Here is a 24,764-nt window from a genome sequence, read left to right on the forward strand (position 1 = left end):
ATCCCCACTCTTATTTGATACTTTCACGCACACGTTTAACTATGGCGAAGAAAACGCGTGCGCGCACCACCCGGCTTCCTCTATAATCATGCAATGGTATTTGCTCTATTCACAGCACCTATGAATCGAACGAATCATGGCACGTGCTTTACATCACATTTTTTAAACAAGTTTCGATCAATTTTTAATTCGAACTGTATTATTTTTAAAATTAAAACAAAAATCATTAACTCGCCATTTTAAATATTTAACATATGTTTACTAACCTATTTAAATGTCAGTTATTTATTAATAGTTTTAAATATTATATAATAGAAAAATTGGTAGAACATCCCAATGAATAAATTCATTTTAGATTAAATATTTATATTATTACATTTTTATTTGTATACTGTTAACAAACGCATAGAAAGGAATATAGTTCTTGATTGATTAATTAAAATATTTTTAGTCATAAGAATTGTGACAAAAATAAACAAGGAATCTACATAGGAAAGACATATTTAAGTTTGGATTATTGAATATAAATATTCGTAATTCAAATAGATATTTATTCAAAAACCAGTGTATTTCGTGGCAAAACATATAACGTCAATTATTGACGCAATGCTCATGACGTACTCTCACTCATTCAATCGCACTCATACGAATTCCTCCCTCTCTCTGTGATTTATACTCTTTACTAGCTATATGTATATATATATTTTTCTTTATGTTTGCTTATACAATATTTAATATTTTTTTTCTATTTATTAATCATTTTTTGTTTCATCTTATACGTGTACACATATAGTATCATTAAATTGTTGTTAACGCATACAAAATAAACGCATGGTAATGAAGTTCCAATCTAAAATAGTATGCGATATTACAAATATATGTATAAAGTTATTTCACGTTTACAATTGATTTTTTTGTGGTGAAATAGTAATAGCTGTATATAATAGTATTTTTTTTAACATTAGTAATATTAGTAATTGCTAACTGATAAATAAAAAATGAATAAATAAACAAATATATATAATTGGACTTTTTAATTTCTATTAAATTGTGTTTCATAATATTCGTAACATTACATCGTGGCATTATATTCCAAAAGTATATTTTTAAATACAATTAAAAAACTACAATTCTTGCAAGAATGATCTGTATTATATCTCCACTTTATATATATATATATCTCTCATGCATTGTATATTCATTTTACGAGAAATCTTCACTACCATGCATTTTCATTACTATGAAACAATTCAATGATGCTATGTATACAATGTATTATTGTAACATTAGAACTATCGATAGTCTAATTACATATACAGTATGTGATATGGGCGCTTAGCCACTGTTATACGGTACGCAATTTCCCACGTACCCAAGAGTTTGTTTTTGTGAACGAGCAAATGACACGAGTTTCCACTCATAATTGATAAAAGAAATCACATAAAAAATTTCTAGAGCACACGTATCGATTTATCGTTAAAATCAATATCATATTCATTCTATTAATGTTAAACTGTTTCTAGAAAAATATTTATCGACCTTTAGCGGACGAAAATTTGCAAATCGAACTATTTTCTCACCTCTTATGAAGAGAAAGAGAATCTTGATAATTTCTCGTTACTAGTAAAGACAAACTCGTATGATTGGCTCTAAAACAAATTGGCAACCTTTCAGTCGCCCTCGACTTCGTCGCGTGTCACTTGTGAGACTCGCACGACCGTCCTGGGAAACGGAAGCGCCACTCACTTCCCTTCTCATCCAAACGATTCCCTTCTTTTTTTGTAAAATGATCTTAAGTATGTGTACATGAGAGAGAACAAGAGCACGTGATTTGTGGAAATCGTTCCGAGAAGCATTCCGACATATCCATTAATTCATGCGATATTATCAATTATGAAAGTCAGTAGAAAATCATGAATAATGGAAAGATGTTCATATTAGAAATAATAATTTTCTTTTATCATATGAAACAAAAAATCTTGTGAAAGTTATAGCAATATAAAATATATTATTATTCATTTAATGTAATTTTTGAAATAATTATGGATAAAAATGTTTTTGTTAGATATACGTCACGCCCTATGCCATGCCAACATTTAATGCAAATCTACGTTTTATAAGTAATTGATTTAATCTTAAAAGTTAATAATAATTAGAGGGACACTAGTAGGTCCGAAAAGCCTCTTTTATACTGTTACGTATATATATATATATTAATTTTTAATTTGTTTTCATTTTCATTTTAATGACTCTATATAGATATACGAATCATTTTACGCTATTTTCGGCTTAATTTATAAAGAGCCACGTCGATAAAAACAAAATACCGAAATCACGCTAAGCGCAAAAAAGTCTCTAATTGTTATTCAAGACTGAAATTACAATGGCGATATATCAGAAGTTTCCCAGGACGAATGATTTGATGACGAAAATTGACCAACACGTTTTTTTTTTTTCAAATTTTTCTACAAGGTCATATTGAGTAAATATTTGTAAATAATCTCTATAATTTATTGTAAACATACACGATTAAAATGTAAAATTTTCTCTTTAACATATAAGTAAAATAATGATTTTAAAGAAAAAACATAAAAAAAAGGTTGGTCATCTTTTTCTATCATCAGTTCGCTTCATTCAACGGACGCTTCTAAAATACTGCCAAATTTTTTTTATAAAATCGAGAATCTTGTCCTCAATTCTATATATCTTATAATTGCACCAATAAAGCGTATCTATCTTCATCATATTTTTTATTTCTAACAATTGTCGTATTCTCATATAACGTCCCGTAAATTGTCAGTATGTAAACTGAATTCAGTTGTATTATACTACTTAAAATATATTCAAAGTTTTGCCTTGCAGCTTAACCAATATAAAAAAAAAAAAAAAAAAAAAAAGAAAAGAAAAGAAAAGAAGAAGAAATTCGAAAGCCTTGTTCGAATAGTATTGTAAGGCACATTTTCGACACGTCCCAAGTCTCTCAAGTTTTCAAGTGAGGGGTGCGTTTTATGGAATCGAAGTCGGAAAGCGACTCGAGAGATCGACTATTCAAGACCCACGCTGTCTCGAGAAAAGTAGTCGCCATGCGTTAAAATAATACGGAAAAAAAAAAAAAAAAAAAAAAAAAAGAAAAGTATTCATCTATGTATACGCAAAAAGTTTTCTTGAAAAAACATGTAAAAAAAAAAAAAATTACATATACATTTATAGTTTACATATTCGTCGCATTAAACGAACGACGAGGCCTGTATACATCAACATTACTGCTATTATCCACCCAAATCCATCGGATTCATCTGCATTGATTTCAAAAGGAACAGAACAATTCTGTTCTGACAAATCTATTTAACATGTTAAGAAATATCACGGTGCATTTTTTTTAGTGATTCACAGTGGTTTTCCACTATTCCCTTTAACAAATAGCACACTACTCTTCTCTGGTAGCGACGGGAAACAACGTTAGATATTGCAATAAATATGGTATAGCAAAAGCTTGACGATGCATGCTCCGTTAGAACCTGGCTCTGATGTAAACAGCAGAAGCATCATGTTCTCCGTAACCAAGACGTTTAGCGTGTTTGTAGACTTCATTCGCTGCAGCAGCCAATGGTAATGGCTGTTCTAATTGATCGCTCATACCTAAAGAAAGTCTTAAGTCTTTTTGCATATGTTGAAGTGGTAACTGTGTAGGAAATCCACCTTCGATGATAGCTAAAAAATTAAATCATATTATCGATATCAAAGAATTAGATGTAATTTATTAATATTATGATCGATCAAAAGAAAATAATAAGAAAAAAAAAAATGATAGTAATACCTTTCCCTTTGTCAAGAATAGCAGGACAAGCCAATGATGTTAATTCTAAAACCTCAAGTACGTCCTTTTGCTGAAGGCCAGCACGATCTGCTAAAGCCATGCTCTCGGCCAAACCAGCAAGAGTGACTCCTGCCATTAACTGAAGCACAAGATTCATTTTGGAAGCATTGCCGACCTCACCAAGATAAAAACTATTTTTCCCCATTGCTTCGAAGCAAGATTGGCATTCATCGAATAGAGTTCGATCACCAGCCGCAAGGATCACCAATGTACCTTCCTGTGCTTGAGTTTTGCTACCCTGTACTTGAGCCTCTAAATAGCGGCCACCTTTTGCAGTTATTGCCTCAGCGATATCTTGTGATGTTTCTGCATCTATACCAGTCATTTCTACATATCCTTTCTCTGGAGATATTTCTGTGAGAACTCCACAATTTCCAAATACCATCTAAAAATAATAACGTTTTTTTATAATATAGTATGATAACAAAACAATAACAAAATTAAATTAATTTAAAAGATAAATTATATTGTTACTTACATCTTTAGCTGCTTGAGGATCGGCTACACAAGAAAACGTAATATCGGCGGCAAGAACCACATCGGATGGTGTTAAACCTTGTTCTGCCCCAGCTTTTACGAAATCTGCGCACTAACACAAAAAAAAACAATACACTAAATTTAAATTTTTTAATTTTTTAATTTAAATTAAAAATTTTGAAAATTGATGAGACCAACCAATGAAAACATGGAAATATAAATTTATAAATACATAATATTTCATTATATAAAGAAATAAAATAATGTACTTAAATAGAAAGTATTTTTGTATTTTTCTTTTCAATTCATAAATTAAGCTTGTTACGGCCCTGATAAGTTTTGATTTAGCATCTTAGCGACACCGCTCGGTGCGACATGGTACTGCAAAAAATCTAACGATAGCGGCTCCGGTAGATGTCGCCACAACGAGCCACTCGCCATTTGCGTCGCCATTCAGGTCACGTACGTAGTCTCAACAGCTTCGAAGCTAAACGTTTCCAGGCTTGCTTGCCACATCAGCAAACGACGCCATTGCATCATTTAAAGATATTTCCCGCATACGGCCAAAAGGTGTATCTACATATTCATTGAGATTCAAAGAATTATAAATTCATTTAGCTTTATATGTAGCGTAAAACGAAATATGTTCTGATGAATTTCTAGAAATTTCTAAACTTTCCAATATTTAAGAAATGAACAACAAATCAGTAAAAACAGTTAATATTGCAATATTCAATTTGAAAATTATATTAAATTTAATATAACAACAATTCGATTATGCCAAAATTTATAAGATATATATAATATTGTTTTTTATATGAAATTAAGTATTCTCAGATTTTTAAACTGACGCCATATTTTATCCAATATATAATGGTATCATATTTTATGACTTATACTTTTCAATCAAATTAATTTTTTTCAGCTATTAACACTTATTCAATTATTGAATATAATTCATGTATTAATTACGATTTTTTATTGAAATATATACATAATGAATGTAAATCAAAAATGCTAAAAGAACATTCATGACATTGACGATTTCTTTATGAATGTAGCGAGTCAATAAGTCGGTTGAGTGTTGTCAACAAAGAAACAGAAAAGACGAGTAGGTTATATTCTTTCAGTCCACAAATAATCTTTGATAATTTTATAAACCGAGATTTTACAACTAAATAAATATAATAAATGTTGTTCTTTAGTCATAAAGCAAATTCTTTGGTTATTAAATGATAAAAGCAATAATAATATATATTTTGTTTTAATATTAATTAATATTTATTCATATTAATATTTATTAGTTAAATAATATTTAATAATTTGAAACAAATATAAAAATTTTTATCTTTCATTCTTTACATGCGCGCAAAAATAATTAAACAAAAAGTATATCGATCACATTTCAGATTTGTATTATTTTACACAATATTCCAATCTGTTTGAGCAAGCAAGAAAAATTTATTCATATAATATAGTCATATATATTATGAAATATAAAGTCATAGAATATAAATAATAAAATGCCTATTCGATTGAAAAATCGAATATGTAAAACAATTATGTTATGCATTGATAACATAAATAGCATGATTAGAGTTAAAAATTGAAGAAATAAACGTAAAATGAAAAAGGAAAGATGCAAATGATCAATAGGTAAGAAACTTTTCTTTTTTTCTTTTTTTCATAATTATGTGCAATACAAAGTGAAAATATGTATTCTCAATTGCTTGCTACGTTCGGATTATATTTGCTCAACTTGCAAAACTAAAAAAATTTGCAGATGTAGAATTTAAAATAGCAGCTTAATTTTGTCACATATAATCTATTTTATTCATTTTAATCATTTTATTCATATTAATAATTTGGTACTATATGTAAAAAAAAACCTATTTTAACTTTTTTTTTTATAGAATTTTTTTGATATAAAAATTTCAAAAAGAACCATTATTTTTTATTTAAATATAATGAGAAATTATATAACAAGCTATATTTATGTAACTGTGAAATACATGTCAGTGGATAACCTTGAACCAACTTCAATCGACTTGTATAGTTTCTATCAAAGAAGAAATTTAATGATTTTCCGGAACGAATAAGTCCGTGTATTCAATATAATTGCATGTAATATACGTTAAATACTTCAGAATATTTCAAATACCGTCCATATAATAAGTCTTGATTTTCAAATCTTTCAAATACTTTAAAAAAATTATATATATTGCAATGTTATTTACAATTATGACAATTTATAAAATCTCTTTTATTATATATTTAATTAATTAATACTACATTAATCAGAAAAATATTTAAAATTGGTTATATATGATTATATATATGTGATTATATGATACTTTGAAAAATTAATTGTTATATATTTAATACCAAATATTATTATATAAATAGAAAAACATTTACTATCCTGAATAATGTATAAGTATTTCAAACCTTCAATAAAATGTAAAAATTATATATAAAATTATAAAATTATATATTAATATTATATATTAAACATCGAAAGTAAGAATTTACTTAAACAATAATGTTATGTATATTAAATATAATATAATTCTAAAATTAATTTAAGCATTATTTTTGCTGAATTCATTTTTTCTTAAGATTTGATTATTCGAAATGATTTTAATCTTTTTCAATTAGATTTTTTCTTGTATCCAAGAGATCCATTTTTTTCTAAAAAATGAATTATATAATAAAGAAAATATAATAAAGAACTATACATATACACATGTCGATCAACAAAAAAGTCGGATGGACACGCATGAAATTGGCATACTAGAATACAAGTTGGAAAAGTAGCGGATGTTGTTCAACTAGAAGTAAAAAAGAATTATAACTCTGCAGCTTTCAGTGAATGCGGAAATTCTTTATATAAAATTTTGTATTTATAAATTAGAAACTTTAATATTAATTTTGTTATTATTAATTTACACATGATACATGATCAAAAAATAAAATGAAAACAGAAAACACGAGCGTGAGAATTCATATAAAGAAAAACGACTTGTATTTAAGAAGATGAAAAAAATTCCTACAAAATTCTAAGAATCATCTCAAAGTTTTATAAAAAAAGTTATAACTAGTTAATAAAAAAAAAGTTAATTAACATTTTTATTCACATTGGTTATACGCAAAAATTAAATTATTTCGGAACTTGAAATATCTTATAACAATCATTATCAGTATACTAAGGTGAAAGCTCAACTAGCAATTAATTTCACCGAATTGCTAACTCGGTGAGAGCAAGAATGAACATGTCGAGACGAAAGAACCATGAAGGTAAAGTGGAAGAAGGTACGTTTAATAAAGATAATTAGCAAGTCTCTTGTGTGTTTCTTCTATAATTTACTGTGGAAAATTTTTTCCAAATTTTCTACAGATGAATTGAATATTTTATATATTTTAATATAATTGAAAAAATTTAAAATTTCTAGAGCAATATTAAAATATAATTTTTTTTAAATTTACAATTATAAAATCTGTAAAGTTTTTAACTATTGTTCAATGATTTAATCTTAATCATTATAGATTAGAAGAATTAATCTTAATTAAATAGAAAGTTACTTAAACTTTTATGAAATAATTCTCTATTATTAAAATAAAAATTATAAAGATAATTAATTATAAAATAAGATAATAAGATAATTAAGATTACTAGAGTACTTAAATAATTTAACTATTACCAGAGTATTATAAGTAATAATATTTTTTAGTTTAATTATTTTCAAATGAAGACTATATCCTGAGCTCATAATATCAATTATATAAGTTGAATGACCAGCATTCATACAGGTAATATATAATATGTTGGAACACACTATATTTTATATTCGTATATATTGATATTCGTACGTCCCTGATTACTTTGATTTATACCCATCAATTCTAAAAATATTTATGTAACATAATGTAATTCAAACTATAGAATTTTCTATCATATTTAATAATTAATCTTGTTTAGTTCATTTATTTGATATTTTAACTTTAAATATAGTTAAACAAATAATTAACTTTTCAAAAATATAAAAGAAATAGTAAAATAAAGTTGTAAAGGCCAAGGGAACGAAGATGACGAAGGACAAAAGCGACCAAAGGAAGGTTCAGAACGAGCTTGCGCCGTATGACCGACACGTATAAATAAAGAGTTGGATAGCTGCGAGGTTGCCAGATTTCAGTAATATTGATCGACAAAGTCGACGCGGTCGCCAACCGGGGTCACGAAAAGAAACATGGCAACATTGTACCGTTCCCAGCTGATCGAGCTCTCCTCAGGTCTCAACGGTCGACTGTATCTCTGTTTCTTCGAATTCTGTCATTTTTGTATGAATCTCTTTATTTTCTTTTTGTAATTAACAAAAGCATCTATCGCCTTTATTATTCTTTATTTATTTATCATCCTTTCTTAAAAAATTTTTTTTTTCTTATTATGTCAAATGAATTTCGATTTATCAAATATAAGAAAAATGCTTTTTTCTATTTTATAACTACACACGTGATATTATGATATGTAATAATATTATGCAATAAAGAAAATTTCATTATGCGCTAAATATTTAAATTCTATTTATTTCTAAGAATAAAACACAAAAAAAGAACTTGGAATTTTTTTTTAATTCTCTTCTACTCCATTTTGCTTTCATCATAACAAATTATTTTATACCAATTTTATAGTCCAGTTGTCAGTATTGAAGATGGAAGAATGCATGTTTAAAATAACTACGTATTTTTTTTTTCTATTATTATTATCTATCTACAATCTTTTGACTCTTCTAAAGATCGTGTGCCAATAGTATTACGTAACAACGCTATTGAATTTATTTGTTAATGTATCTTTAAGTTATTTATTAATTCAAAAGAAAATTTTCATAAATTTGCAAATATTTTCAAATTTTGCGTGTATATATATATATATATATATATATATATATATATATATATTATAATATATATATGTATATATACATAATAATTTGTGCGCAATAAGATAATATTCTGTTGCAAATCAAATTTGTTGTTTTTCATTTCATGAATGTGAACATGAAGAATTTTATTTCACATTTATTTATAATAATTAAATATATTTATTTATAAATGTAATTCATTACAGCTTTACAAATACTATCAATTTATTTAAAACATTTTTTCTTGAAATTTTTTTTTTCATTTTATTTTTTGATAATATTATGTAACATATATAAGTATATTTTAATCGATAACTTTGTATTTTATTTTTATTTTATTCATATATTTTTTTCAATTAAACTATATGATCCAAAAATCAAGTATTATGTGTTATTCATTAATAAGACAATATTTTACATGTCTTCTAATTAATTTGCTATCATCATATCATATAAATCTTTATCTGTGATAACGAACAATACATTTATAATATTATATATAAAATAATTGAAAAAAAATTATACATTTATTTCAATTAATAAAATGATATAATAAAGAATAAGAGAAGAGATTAAGATAAGAAACTAAATAATTCTATCATTAGAAGCTTCTTTTGGCAATAATAAAGAAAGAAAATAGAAAGAGAAGCTTTTGCGCAATTTATGAAAGTTTTGCAATCAAATTCAATCTAATTACGAATATGCACACAAATCAAATTTCGAAACAAATTACGAAAACAATTTACCAAGTCATTCGAATTGCACAATCATAATTTAATTGTAATTCAAGTTCAGGTTCATAATTCATTCAGCCATTTGCCAAACTTATTTCATTTATATCATGATAAAATGTTCAATATTTTGCAACCTTATTAAATCCAATTTACAAATTCAAAATAAAATTTGATATGAAAAAAAATAAAAACGAAGAAAGAGAAGAAAATAAAAATCAATAATCATATATATATATATATATATATATACATATATATATCGACGCTTATCTGCAGACATAATTGAAGAATATCAAAGGATCATAATTCGAGGCATTTGTTATCATTTTTATATATACATACAATACACATCAAATTTCTAGTAACATTATTAATATCATTTATATAAACAAATTTATTTTTTTCATAAAAATATCACATATATTTATAAAAATTTACAATTTTTAATCATTTTAGAGTAATATTAGTTTTATGATGTGCAAAATTATTATTAATTTTCTTTTCTCTTTTTTATAATAAAGATATATATACATAAATTGTATAGATTGTCAAAGATTGTATAGATTGTCAATTTTATCATAATATTTCTTAAAATAGAAAAAAAATAAATCAATACAAACTTCTTGATTAGATTAAGATTAGTATATAGTGATTGTTCAATCTGACCAAAGACTATTCTCTAACAACTAAATTACATCATATTCCTTTCTCTATGACTGTTTTTCTTCTTTATATAACGCAGAGAATTTGCTATTATAAATTGAAGTCTATTCAAAATTGAATATTGTTAGCTACCGTTGACAAAGCTATATTATCAAGGTCGGTTTATTTATCATATAGATAGTTTACTGTAACAATTAAACTGTTACGTATATCATAGTTCATTAATTCATTGTAATAACTATTATAATGATATTCATATATTTTGAATTAAAATAAGAAATAAAATATTTTCATATTTGACATTCCATTAAAATAATGTGCATTATTTATTATATTAAATATTTAAAAAAATTTAGATTTCATAAATAAAGCTATTTTTAAAATATACTTTTTCCGGAATATAATAGAGAGATAAATATTTCTAATATACGTTTTTAATCATCATGATCTTCTTTCATTAATGAACAAAATATTTTTGTTTAATCTTGTATAAAATTTCATAAGTATAATTATATATATTTATTATTCATTATTTATACGTACATATATTTTCCGTATAATTATTTTTATTGTATATTTGTGTATCATTATATTCAGATAAGAAAAGACAAATAAGATGATAAAATTTAAATAAAACAAATAGGAAATATTGTGTAATATAATAATATATAAAATTATGTTTTATTAAAAGAAAACAGCATTTTGTTTCTATAATCTACATAAAAAATAAATTTTTATATAGATAAAAAAATAAAATATGCTAATTTTCCAGGAAGGAATATCAATAATATTTGATTGCAATTTCAAAGAAAATATTCAATTTGTTTTGAAAAATATTTTCCAATATTGATGACAAAATTGAGATAAAATAATGCGCATTGTAGAATAATACGCAATAATAAGAATTGCAACATGTCTTAAAAAATACAACTTCTCATAAAAATTCGAAAGGTTTATTTGAGCAATTGGCAATAATGTTATTTAGCAAGCCGAAAAGATGGTAGATAAAAACTAATTAATGAATATGAAAGAAACATAAGAATAAAAAAACACATGTAATATAAAATATAAGGATGGTGATGGATAAGCTATTCAAAATAAATTAAAAGAAGTAATAATCCTAGTGTCGATAGCGAGAATGCAGGGACAATAAGCAAGAATCAAGCTAAAAGGGCTGTATCTGGTTATAATCGGGTTCCCCTCATGGGGCGGTTCGTTGAGCGCGGTGCAGAGAGGTGAAGTAGGTTTTGCGTCGGCGCGGTCTTGAAACTTGCAACGTTGCCGGCTTTTCGAGATGATGGTTACCACGAGGAGAAGCCAGAGTCGGTGGAACGGACGGAACAGATCTTTCACAGTCAGTTTTTGCTTCTGATACGCGACGGACGATGCTAGTCGTGTCGCGATGAACGAGTGTGTCATGTGACACGCGAAACAATAGTATATCTCTATTTTGCTGCTGCACATTTGACAGAACTGATACGTAAAAAGAGATAATAATACAAGATAAAAAAAGATAATACACGAAGAAAAAAAAAAGAAACTTGAGTGTGCGTGAGTGCGTGTGTGCGTGCATGTGTGATTAGTTTGTATGTGTTATATATTAATATGCGTACTTGCGCGCGCGCGAGTGCTTTCATAGCAGTATAGTAGTATTATGTGCAGCCATATATTGTATGCTGGCGGATTCCTTTCCCGTCCAATTTCGGAAGTCTACAAGTCGTTCCATTAGAGCGCACACAATTATGTTACCGGCTCAACACGGCAATAGCAGCAACACCACTGCCGCCACCATCAATAAATTCAGCAACCTCAATACCTTCATAAGACATTGGGCCGGATTTTTTGCAAACGGTTAGACACATCACCAGTAGCCCGTCGCTATCTCAGACGAGACACACGGTGCTTCACGGCTTATCCCGTGATTCTTGCTAGGTATGTAATATAAAGAAAAATCATAATAACGAAAAAGAAGAACAAAAGAAAAATCAGAAAAGAAAAGAAAGATAATATTATATAGCACAATTTGCATCTTTTAACAAAAGCATATGTGCCGTACATTAAATACTTGTGAAGAAATGACAATACACTTTTCTGTTAACATGCTTCTTCCTCTTAAAAAGTTATTAAATTATAAGTGAAAGTATTTTTATTTTCCGATCAAAAAAAATAACGCAAAATTTATACAAATCAAGAAGAAGAATATCAGTCAATTAAATCAATCAATTTGGATTTCGCGAAGATCAGGACATGGGAATTCTTAGTTATATGCGTAGAAATCGTCATATTACAGGTTATAGGAATGAGGGAGCGGGTTTTCACGTGGGACTCGTGGTGGTGGTTAATAGTTCTTCTCACTGCGGTGCACATTACGGGTTCACAGGATCTCTCTTCAGCGGGTTCGTCAACTTTTTTTACGGAAAAAACATCGCCATCTTCGCGTCTAGAATGCGCTGCGGGTTGCGAGTGCCTAGACAATGGAAAAAATCTATTGTGTCAGGAACGAAGCTTTCTCGGGCTTGGTTTGTCCAGAGAAACTACAAATGTTGTGTTAAAAAACGTCAGAGCTGCTACCATACCCGTTTCCGCCCTCGAAATTGCAATTCGTCTCAAGAGTCTCGCCTGGACTTCAAGTGGAATCGAGAGAATAGAATCCGGCGTGTTCCTTGCTACAACGTTCCTCGAACATCTCAACTTAGGTGACAATAGGTTGACGGAACTACCGTCGGATGTCTTCCATCCGTTACATCAACTACAGTACCTGAATCTTACTGGAAACCAGTTGACTATAATCCCACGAGCATTGTTTCAAAATTTGAACCGACTCGAGGAGATCGGCTTGTCGCGCAATCGATTGTCAATACTTCCTTATCAATTATTCGCTTCAGCCAAATCGTTAACTCGTTTGGATCTTTCCGATAATTTATTGGTGTCCTTGCCAGATCATAGTTTCACATTAAACAAAAACCTTCAAGAACTCAGCCTGGCTGGTAACAGGCTTACCAAACTTCCATCGCATTTGTTTTCCGGTTTAAATCAATTGAAGATCCTAGAGCTGGACGATAATGAAATTGATACAATACCGCGTGGTTTCTTTGCAGATCTTGTGTCGTTGCAGTATCTCGATCTTTCCGAAAATCCCATAACACGTTTATCAAACATCGCGTTCCAAAGCCTGTCAAATTTAAGATGGCTTAGCTTAAAAAATCTACCGGTTACGGTACTTCCACAAGATGTATGGCGACCACTAAGAAAGCTACGCACTCTGTTGCTTTCCGGAACAAAACTAGAAGTTCTCCGTAACGAAGATTTGAAGGGATTGGAGAAACTTGAGACATTGGAAATAAATAACAGTCCACTGCGCGAGATCTCTCGATGTACCTTGGATCGTACACCGGCTCTTCGTAAAATCGATCTACATGACAGTAATCTGACCTTTCTTCCGGCGAATGTGGCGCAGCTGTCGTTTCTAAATGAATTACAGTTACAAGGGAATCCATGGGCTTGCGATTGCCGTATGTTCTGGTTTGTAAAATGGGCTGAAAGCAAAGAACATTTACGAACCGCTTTTCAAAGTGGATTCCGGTGCGGTGATGAGATCGATGGTACCGGCGACATCCTTCAAACTCTTCGTTATTTGAAATGCACACCACCGAATTTGACATATTCTACGCCCACGGAACAGTATCTGTTGTTTCATTCCGTACTACTCGAATGCGAATTCAGTGGCAATCCTACACCATCGTTAACATGGGTTACTCCAAGGCTTCAAGTATTGCATTGGAATCCGGATCCAGCATTTCCCGACAATTTTGTCGAACATCCTTCTACACACGGATGGGAACAAAGTGTACCGTTCGTTGATGATGGTCGTATACGTATTCTAGAGAATGGATCTTTGTATATCACGACGTTGCTCAGGCAGGATGTTGGACAATACAAGTGTTTCGCAGTGAATCCGATTGCCAATGCTACTTCCTATGTTAGTTTGCAGATGAATCCAATAACATTAAACAAAGTCAGGATCATCAGCATTCTGGTAGGAGCTGTTACCGCCACGACTTTTCTTCTTTTAACGCTCTTCTTACAACTGTTGCGTTATCTCTTGATCAAGTAAGTATTTTTTTCTTTCTATTTCATCAATTATTTAGTGTTAACTATAATTATCATACTATATATAATCGTTATACATTCAAAAATAAATCGTGCATTATTTAGCTTCATTAAGATAGATATATATTAATATTTATCCGTTCTATTTCGTATAAACATTTAAAATACTTATTATTGAAATTAGCCTAAAACAAACTCATGTGATTCGTGTACTATGCAATTCATGTTGCTACTATAAATAAAATTATTCTATTTGTTTCAGGTGTGGCTGTTTAAAATGGTGTATGTGTTGTAGACATGTTGGTTCTACTCCTAGAGCAAAACAAATTTATCAAATGTTGGATAATATCGAACAATACAAGAGTCAACAACTTGAGAAATTACGCGAGAATTACACTCAACAAGTACATAGAATAAAAGAGAATTGTGCTCAACAAGTAGAATGGATTCGCGATAGTTATGAAGGTCAAATGAGGCATATTAGAGACATAAGGGATTATGGAACCAGCCATCTTACGGCTCTCAGAGATCAGTATTATGATCAGGTAATAAAATATCATTCATAAATTTTTATTACATAAGTAGTTCAGAATTTGGTATAATACAGAATTGTAGGAATTTATTATTTTTTTTTGAAAACGATTTTCAAAAAATCAAGAAATATATCAAGAGAAATCTCAGCTTTCCAAGTATAATATATGAATGTTTCACAATGTTGTCTTTCTGATCTTGAAACAGGTGAGGAAAGTACGAGATTACTCAACCAGTCAGCTCAATTGGGTGCGAGAAAATTATGTCTTCCAACGTAACAAGATAAGAAAGTTCAGTGCCCATCAGGTGCTACGACTGCGCGAGAGTTATAAGTACCAACAACAAACACTAAACAAAGTATTGGAGAATCTACCGAATTTCTATTTTGATAATTGTCGAAGCGGTTCTTGTGGAAAAAGCGATTCGATGGTGTTTGATCCGAAAGAAGATGGATCCGTTCGGATGGACACTTACTTTAAAGCAAAAATTAATAACCTAGAGAACAGTACAAGTATGGAAGACGTCAACAGCGAGTATTATACACCAACAGAACTTTCATCGACCAGTCCTCACGGAATCATGGAAGGTATCCATATCAATTATATCGAGGAAACAGGGCCACCTATTCGATTTGATCCATTATCTAATGGAATAGCAGCACCACATTCGATATTACTTCATAGTATCGAAGAAGATGGAAGCTCTTCATCAATATACAAAGATGCAGACCATATTAAGTCAGTTTTTAAAGGCTTCAGCACCGAAATTTTAGCCAAAGAGCCTAATAAAATTCCAGAATGTTTTGGTCTCCTTGCACCCACCTCCAGTATGCCTGATCTACCACGTGAAACCAAACTTTAGACAACTTTGATGACATGTGTTACGAAAGGGTACTAACCTCTCTTTATAATAGCAAGATTACAATTAAGACGAGAATGTACTGCCACTGGATTATTATGTGAGAAAAATTTATAGAAGTGCCTCTACATCGGTAAGTGAGAATGCATTCGCAAGAACGAACAGTGGTATTTTTCTCTATCGTGGGACTTCTTAAAATTTATTTATTTATTTATTTTTTTTTTGTTTTGTTTTCTGCTTTTTTACAAAATAACAAACAATATACCTCTATAAACGATAAGAGAAGAACGCCGAGGATAGAAATGTCCCTTTATTGACATCGATCAAACTGATGGTTGTGTATGCGTGAGTGTTGTTTAAGGAGAACATTAGAAAAAAAATCGCGGACAGTTTCCAAGGATTTTTCTGTGATTCGGTCGATGACCTTGCAACCTGTCCGCCCTTTGTGCTTTTTATCATTATCGTTATCATCGCTCAGTATCAAAGATAACGAACGTCGATTTTTAGATGAAGAAAACGCTGGAAAGAAACGCAAGATATAGAGTGTTACTGCCAATTCTTCCGTAAGCCAATTTCAACTAAAACAAAAACTTGCAAAACCAATAAACTAAAACAAAATAAAAAAAGAGAAAAGAAAAAAGAAAGAAACAACTAACGCGTGTAATGAATCCATAATAATTTTCGCCTAATTGTCAATTTTCCCGAAGATCAATAATTTTTTAAGCAATCGATCGACTCTTTTTTATTCTCTTGTAAATAATATGCATACATGAGATTTTATCAGTTTGCAGAAACGTGAAACTACAATTTTTATGAGACTGAATTCGCGATCGGTATATATTTTTGATAATTTCTTCATTGATCGAAGTTCGACGAAACAAAACGTGTTGTTGTGTTTTGATTGTTTTTATGTTTTTTTCATCCTTTTCAATTCCGAAAAATTGAACTATTTATTTAGATAAATGTCATTTTTTAAATATTTAATATAATAATGAACGTCTTTTTTTAACGTTTTCTTTTCGCGATTTTAAACTGTTTCCAATTCAATAACGCGCAAGTTGTTCGAAATGTATAAATATATAATTATTTAAGAAAAAAATCATTTTATCGAAAACAAAGATGTACTTAATTATCATAATAGCATATTTTGTTTCGTAAAGTATCGAAGAAGATAATAAGTGATATTTCTGAAAATTTTTTTATCATCTCAAGCTATTCAAATCAAATTTGTTATTTTAATTCAAATATGTACAAAAATTTCCATCAGAAATCTATAAGTAACCTTTTTTGAATTATTTCTTTTATATCTTTTTATTAAAAAGATTAATTTCATTTTTAAAATAATCATTATTTTATTTTTAAATGAAATAATAATTAATAATTTAAATTGAAAATGTCTAACTAATTTATATAAGATAAAGAGATATATCAATTTCAACTAAAAAAAAGCCTTGCAGATCTATTTAAAATATTTGATCATTCGGGTGAACTAAAATGGCGCAATGAGACAGATCTCTAATTATTGATGTTAAATAAAAGAATCGTGATAATCACGATCACAAAGCTACGATAAAGACTGTACAAATTATTAACACGCAACTTTAACAATGCTTTAATATCAGACTATTCCTTTTTCTCATGTGCTTTTCTATGTGCAAGAGTAAAAATTTAATCGCAGAAGACAAACCGATCGTGGCTCTCATTATTTCAATAAGCTTAGTAGATAATGCATGTTCTACGAGCTGTTTAGTTCACGACATTTCATTATAATTGGGAAAACTTACGCAGATAATTTATAAACTTAAACGCATTCAGAAAACAATTTGTTATATCATCTATTTCAATTTTGCAGTATTTTATCTATTTAATAATAAAAAAAATACGAATCAACGAATTTAAATGTTATGAAAAATTATTTTTTTAATTGTATAAACGACTATTTCCTATTTTATATGCATGTTATGTAACAACATCAACATTATTCGACGATATATCTGGTTCAAATGTACACATCGAATAATATTTTTAAATCATTAAAAAAATATAAAAAATTGTTAAAAATAAAATTTATTCAGCTTGAACAGAGAAGTTAAAATTGAATTTTTTCCTTTGCCATAAAAAATATCAAAATTTACCTAATTGTTTTAAGTTTACATTAAACTTATTTTTCGTTAATATTTTAAGATGAATATAATCATAAATTAATCCTTTCTAAAATAATACTATAAATATTTAATTATAAATTTGCTTTTCATATTGAAACGTAATTCTTAAACATTGCAATTTAATGACATTTAATATATAGCATGTGTATATATATTTTATCGAATAATTGCTAAATATCGCTAAGCCGAATATACTATTAGTAAATATAATATTATTTTCAAATGAAAAACTTATTAATTAATATAAATTAATATATTTATTTAATATCGTTCTAAAATTTATAAGAATATTCCAATAACGATAAAAAATGAAAAAAACTAAATTTAAAATTTCTATAACTATGATAATGTCATAAAAAAATTAAATTTCACTATCAAATTTCTTTTTTTTAAATTTATACAATTATGCTGTATAATATAATTTAAAAATTGAATGTATGCAAATTATGCGTACGATAACAACAAATGCAATTTTGTTTATTATTCTATGAAATTTCAAGTTTGTTTAATATGAAATGCGCGCGTATTCAATTTTCTTCCTTTTCAAATCTTTTTCACTTTCCTTTCCGCTCAACCGTCTCTCATGACCCCCCACTACACACGTTTGCATGCCGTGGAAACGAAGAGCTAACGCATGTAGCGGTGTTCCACCGTTATTTTTGGATCGCTTCAGTGACTTCAAAGAGATAAAATTTTATCATCCCTCGAAAACAAGAACGCGTCAAACTCGGCAAGAAGCATATGCAATGAAATATAGGACGTTATACAACTAACAAACTGCCATGGATGACATTGCGGAAAAACGAATTCGAATCGCGTTTCGTGACGAACGAAGAAAAATAAACGGATTAGGTGATTGGTGTAACCGATACGAATCTTAGTGGTTGTATAGTAATATGCCTCACGCAATCCGATTTTTAATTATCTTTCATGTACTTTAATACACGTTGATATTCTCAAAATTATATTTTTAACGTTTTTAGTATTTCAAAATATCGTGTTATTCAAATCTACTAATAATAAGATTACATGTCATCACTACTTCTAAACAGCTTATCATCTTCGTTATCAAAGAATTAGTTTTAGTGAAACCTAATTTTTAATAAGATATGCATTTATGCTTTCCTAAAGTCAAAATTTATATTTATACTTTTTGAAAAAGTTCTTATTCTAAAAATTTTTATCAAATTTCAATATTGCATATATTATTATAAAATTTCACTTGTTATCTTCGAATAATTATTTATTAATCACATATGTTCAGAATCTATACGAACATATACGTTACTTTAAAATTGAATTATAAATTTAAACTTTTTTTTAAGTCAAAAATATCATAATATAAAATAAGGAAAAGTTAATTACATGTTTTGAGTTTGTCCAAGCGAAATTACATCAAATTCCACTAAACTGTTTCTTAAATGTTTATTTTCGATAATGTTATTTAGAATTGTGAGACACATTTATTGACTCACAGAACTGATTATAGGACTATTTATTAATGATTTAATAATAATAAAGTTATTAAATAAAGTTATTAAATATACAAATTAAATGGCTACAGATGTACTTTATCAAAACAATCACTCGTCAAAACTGGGCTGTGGTATATCATAAAAACACGTTCCAAAATATTACATACTATGGTATAGCAAAATGAAGGATAACTTGCATATACGCATACTATATTTGCGCATTGTTTTTCAATCACAAATTCTTCCTATGAAAATACAATTTCACAATTTTTTTTTTGGATGCTTCGTACTTTTCCATATTTTTTAATCTGTTAGTGAACATATGCTAAAAATACTAATAAAAATATTTATTTTTGGAGAAATAATATTAATATTTAAAAAAAAAATTAAAATATTTTTTGATCTACATGAAAAATTATTTCTATTGTTGTTTAATATTCTCTTTTTTTTATATTTAGATATGTATAAATAAAAAAATATATACGTGTACATATATTTATATGTATATATATATATTTTAGCATAAATTTCAAAATGTAAAGGAAAAGATTCAAACTTTTCCACTAATATATAATTCCACATTTTCTATTTTGTATCAAGCGATTATCAAAATATAGCTAATTATCAAATTATATTTAATAATTTAAATGGTTATATCCCTTTAAGATTTTTTATTATAAATAACTTTGGTTATCATCTTAATATTTGTTTTAAATTATAAATTAAGATAACTAGTTTTAAAAATAAATTCAACATGCAGAACGATCAATAAATAAGATTTTTTTAAAATATATATCAATTTTTTGTTATTTTTAACTTTTACTTTTATAAAATTAAAATTTTAATGGAAAAAATAATATCTATATTTTTACTTTTATAATAGAACTTAAATCATTGATTAAAAGATGGAATACGATAGAACACGGTAGAATAAACGATAATATATATCTTATTGATGATGCAGTAACAAAATTGATAATAAATGAAGATCATTATCAATTTATACAATTGTAATATTCTCCCGAAAACTTAAATTTATATCTTCTTAATGCAAATTTAAATTGTACAAAGTTACGTGACTGTTCAAAATAACTATTTTAAGGCAAAAAATTTTACTAAAAAATATATTTTGATTTATAAAAATTAATTAACTATTATTATTATTATTTATAATTTGTTTTCCTATTTAGATAATCTCGTTCAAATTAATATTATAATAAATGAAATTTATTAATGTCTAAATTAAAATTAAAAATTTAGTAATATATTTAGAATATTGATTATTTTTTCTTTTCTATTATTTTAAAAAATATTATTCATAATGGGAGAACAACATTGTAATTATAGTAATTACCATATAGCATTGTATAATATAATTAAATGAATTGTACATACCTTCTCCTGTGTTCGATTCCACACAATCACGCTGTGTCCACTGTTGATCAGGTTTTTTACGATACCGCTTCCCATTATTCCCAAACCAAGGAATCCAAATTTCAAGGTTGATGGAAGGATGTTCTTCTCTTTAAGCGTTTGCGACATTGTTTCCACATCCAAAGGAGGTGTTACCTGTTATATTAAATTTTGTTAAATTGTTAACATGTTAATAATTAAATTCATTCTAATTTAGCGCTTAAAAAGCGCCATAATAATTATCTTTTTATGGTAATGAAACAAAATTTTATAATTTGTTTTATAATTATAATAAAATAAATTTAAAACAAAACAAATGAAAAATAAAAATATTAATATAATATAAGTAATATAATATAAGTAATATATTATATATATATAATATATTATATATATATAATATATTATATATATATATTATATTATATATATGAATATAAATTAATATAGAGAATATAATATAAATAAAAAATTCATAAATATTATTTTTTAAAAATGGAATGGAATGGAATCAAAAATAAATAAATAAAGGAAATTTCGTAATTTTATATTAAATAATATAAATTTAATTATTGGAATTATTATTATATTATTAATGGAAAGGAATTAAAAAAGGCACAATAATATTATTATTTATTTATTTACATGAATAAATAAAACTTAGTGATAAATATTCTATAAAAAAAAAATATATATATATATTTATATTTATGTAAGTCCCTATTTTTAAAATATTTTGTATTTATTTAAAATAAGATATTAACTTTTGTCCATATTATAAATAATCAAATAATATATATAAATATAAATGAAAGTTTTTTATAAAATATGTATATGTTTTGAATATATTAGTTGCAAAATAATAAAATTTGTATAATAAAATGTACTTACAGGTCTAGCAATATTCGCGGGCCTGTTAAGAAGAGTTGATCCCGATTTTCTAACAGGAGTTGAATGGTTTAATGCAGGACTAATGCTGCCAACCCTATTACTATTACTTGTACTTGATTCTCTTCGTTGTTTTTTGGCTGGACGACGAACTTCACTTGCACTAGAGTCCAATCTTTTAGTTTTTGGTGTTTCCTAAATCAATAATTTTATATCATATATTTTATATTATAATATACATAATATATAGTTATAACATAATATATATTATATATATTATAATATAATATACATTACATAATTTATTAAATATAATCTATAATTTTAATTTACTAAAATGTTTATCATATCATATAACAACCAAATTGTTTATTATAAATTATAATACAATCCTAACCTTACGAGGTTTAGGTGTCTTTACTATATTCTTCTTCTCAGATATACTTTCTTCTTTAAGTCTGTCGAATAAAGAGTCTGGGTCTAAGCCATCTTCAAATACCTATAGCAAATAATATTACTATGGTTGTTAACGGATAATTTATGGTAAGTTTATTATATAACTATTACAATAATTTAAATATTATTTTTTTATAATATTATAATAATCAATATATATTTATAAGATATTTATAAAGTATTATTTTTTATAAATTTTCAATATATATATTGCATACATATACATTATAATTTTTATTTTATCTTTAGCTTACCTCTCCATTAGCAATAAATTCTTCTATTGCTTCTACTGCATCTTTAAATGCACCAGATTTACTAGATTTTACAAGAGTATCTTTGTATTCTAGATATGGTTTTATATTAGATTCTTCTATCCATGCGCTATAAGAAATATTTTTATAAGTTTTAAACTATATTACAAAATTTGAAAAAATAAATAACTTTATTCAAACTTACTAATTATTTGTTCCAAAGAAGAAAATACATTGAACTGGTCCCTTCTTAGTATTTGTTGGTTTCTTTAAGTCCTTTGAAGGATTAGACACCTTAAGATGTCATTGAGAAATTAGTATACATAAAAATTATGCTAAATATATTATACTTGCATATTAAATAATAAAATAAAATAAAAAAATCATATTTGCAAAAGAAAAATATTAATAATATTTATATATTTTATATTATTTAATTCATATTTTATAACAAATTATATTTAAATATTTCAAATATAAAAAAAAAGATATAAATATAATTTTTATTCATTATATTATTTGTATTCACAAAACCATATTTATCATATTGTATCAAATTCACTTTATTATAAATGTTTCAAATATGTTTCAAAGTAATTAAATTGTTTTAAATTCAAATGTAATGTAAATGTTATTAAATATAATTTAAATGATATATATAATATATATATATATTAAAATTAACATCATTTAAATTATATTAATTTTATCATATTTCTCTATCATTCGTAAACAATATATAAAATAAAAATAAATAATAAATAAGTCATCAAAAAAAGATATAATTTATATATTATAATTTAATTCATTTAGAAATTAAGAAAATCATAATTAGCGCGCTATCATTACAAGTATTTATTTCATAAAAATTGATTTTGAATAAAATTAATTTCTTTTTTTCTATAAAAAATGATAATTTAAATAATAGTTGCTTGGATGTACGTAATGTAAATATGTAAGTTTTGTTTTATCTACAAATATCACGATTAAAGTTATGAAATGGCAGAATATAATTTAGGTTATATTTTCGTAACCTGCGCGCCAATTTGAATTTGAAGGTCGGATGCGGCGGGAAATATATAATGAGGAATAATAACATTATTGACATTGTATAAAATATATCAATTTAAATTGATATGATATGCAATTAAAAAAATCAAACGGAGTATGAGATGTTCCCGCCAAATATGATGGCCGCGTTTGACTTCGTGGCGCGTACAACCAAGCAAAGTGTAGTTAACATAGAACCGTTAGTAGTTAACTCCAACTTACCCGACCAGGCCAAGGCGAAAATCCTTTCATCTTCGCCCTGAAATCCATAAAGATATTAATTAATAATCACTGTTTACATTGCACTACTTTTATTACAAACATTCATTAATTAACACGTAATACACACCATACAAGATCACCCAGTTTGAATACTTCTGACATAATAACACCTCCGTACGTTTCTCACAATCGGCAAGCGACTGACTGACGAGTAGAGCGTCGTTTGTGCATGACGACGTGATCCAAATACCCCCTCCAACATACTCAATGACTCAAATGAATGTCTTATTTCTATTTATAGATTTAATTAAAAAAATGATCAATATAAATATATATTTACCTATTATTTTTACGAAATTTATTACATTTTATAAGAATAATAATACTACAATAATGTTAATTTTTAATAGCTTATTTCCGGTAATATAAAAAATTCTGATTTGTTAGATTCCCGTCCTACAATCTAATTTTCAATGTTGTTTCATGAATAGCCAATCAGAATTGATTTTAAAATTATAACATTTTTATATATAATTTTTATATACAATATGAAATAAATAATATATAATATATAAATTATATTTAAAAATAATATTATAAATTTTATTATAAAAAAATAAATATTTGCTAATAAATAGAAAAAATTAAGTGTTCGATAAGGATAATGATAGACGT

The 24,764-nt window shown here is 26.9% G+C and overlaps 2 protein-coding genes and 2 long non-coding RNA genes across 6 annotated transcripts; 2 read left to right on the plus strand and 2 right to left on the minus strand.

The window, feature by feature from the left end:
- Positions 1–534: 534 nt before the first annotated feature.
- Positions 535–24,333, minus strand: Ndf (Nucleosome-destabilizing factor). Its single transcript, XM_003696793.4, has 10 exons — positions 24,217–24,333; positions 24,090–24,126; positions 23,023–23,111; positions 22,821–22,947; positions 22,508–22,609; positions 22,114–22,305; positions 21,205–21,378; positions 4,356–4,466; positions 3,818–4,262; positions 535–3,711 (listed from the first exon to the last, which is right to left on the minus strand). Exons 1-10 carry the CDS (start codon positions 24,249–24,251, stop codon positions 3,512–3,514), a joined length of 1,512 nt encoding a protein of 503 aa, XP_003696841.1. The 5' UTR covers positions 24,252–24,333; the 3' UTR covers positions 535–3,511.
- LOC147657846 (uncharacterized) lies at positions 4,795–8,922 on the plus strand. 3 transcript variants are annotated; one of them, XR_015291738.1, is made up of 6 exons: positions 4,795–4,924; positions 5,280–5,465; positions 5,764–6,010; positions 7,013–7,666; positions 8,086–8,164; positions 8,426–8,922. It is a non-coding gene; the product is annotated as an uncharacterized LOC147657846 (long non-coding RNA). The 3 variants fall into 3 exon arrangements; XR_015291739.1 differs by having other exon boundaries at positions 4,803–4,924; positions 8,418–8,922; XR_015291740.1 differs by lacking the exons at positions 7,013–7,666; positions 8,086–8,164; positions 8,426–8,922 and adding an exon at positions 6,268–6,935 and having other exon boundaries at positions 4,798–4,924.
- Positions 11,171–12,466, minus strand: LOC147657847 (uncharacterized). Its single transcript, XR_015291742.1, has 2 exons — positions 12,284–12,466; positions 11,171–12,143 (listed from the first exon to the last, which is right to left on the minus strand). It is a non-coding gene; the product is annotated as an uncharacterized LOC147657847 (long non-coding RNA).
- LOC105736446 (uncharacterized) lies at positions 12,463–18,250 on the plus strand. Its single transcript, XM_012490998.3, has 4 exons — positions 12,463–12,602; positions 12,961–14,780; positions 15,043–15,325; positions 15,519–18,250. Exons 2-4 carry the CDS (start codon positions 12,970–12,972, stop codon positions 16,170–16,172), a joined length of 2,748 nt encoding a protein of 915 aa, XP_012346452.3. The 5' UTR covers positions 12,463–12,602; positions 12,961–12,969; the 3' UTR covers positions 16,173–18,250.
- Positions 24,334–24,764: the final 431 nt, after the last annotated feature.

The sequence above is a fragment of the Apis florea genome, unplaced genomic scaffold (assembly GCF_048593485.1).
Source record: "Apis florea isolate Af1SG1 unplaced genomic scaffold, ASM4859348v1 contig_2495_pilon, whole genome shotgun sequence".
NCBI classification, from domain to species: Eukaryota; Metazoa; Arthropoda; class Insecta; order Hymenoptera; family Apidae; genus Apis; species Apis florea.

What these genes read in the sequence shown, in the direction of transcription:
- LOC105736446 (XM_012490998.3), top strand. Translation starts at nt 12,970, where the DNA reads ATGAGGGAGCGGGTTTTCACGTGGGACTCGTGGTGGTGGTTAATAGTT. An exon ending in TTGCGTTATCTCTTGATCAA is followed by an intron (nt 14,781 to 15,042) that starts GTAAGTATTTTT and finishes TATTTGTTTCAG; the next exon opens with GTGTGGCTGTTTAAAATGGT. An exon ending in GAGATCAGTATTATGATCAG is followed by an intron (nt 15,326 to 15,518) that starts GTAATAAAATAT and finishes ATCTTGAAACAG; the next exon opens with GTGAGGAAAGTACGAGATTA.
- Ndf (XM_003696793.4), bottom strand. Translation starts at nt 24,251, where the DNA reads ATGTCAGAAGTATTCAAACTGGGTGATCTTGTATG. An exon ending in AATTTATTGCTAATGGAGAG is followed by an intron (nt 22,610 to 22,820) that starts GTAAGCTAAAGA and finishes TATTTGCTATAG; the next exon opens with GTATTTGAAGATGGCTTAGA. An exon ending in AGACACCTAAACCTCGTAAG is followed by an intron (nt 22,306 to 22,507) that starts GTTAGGATTGTA and finishes TTATTGATTTAG; the next exon opens with GAAACACCAAAAACTAAAAG.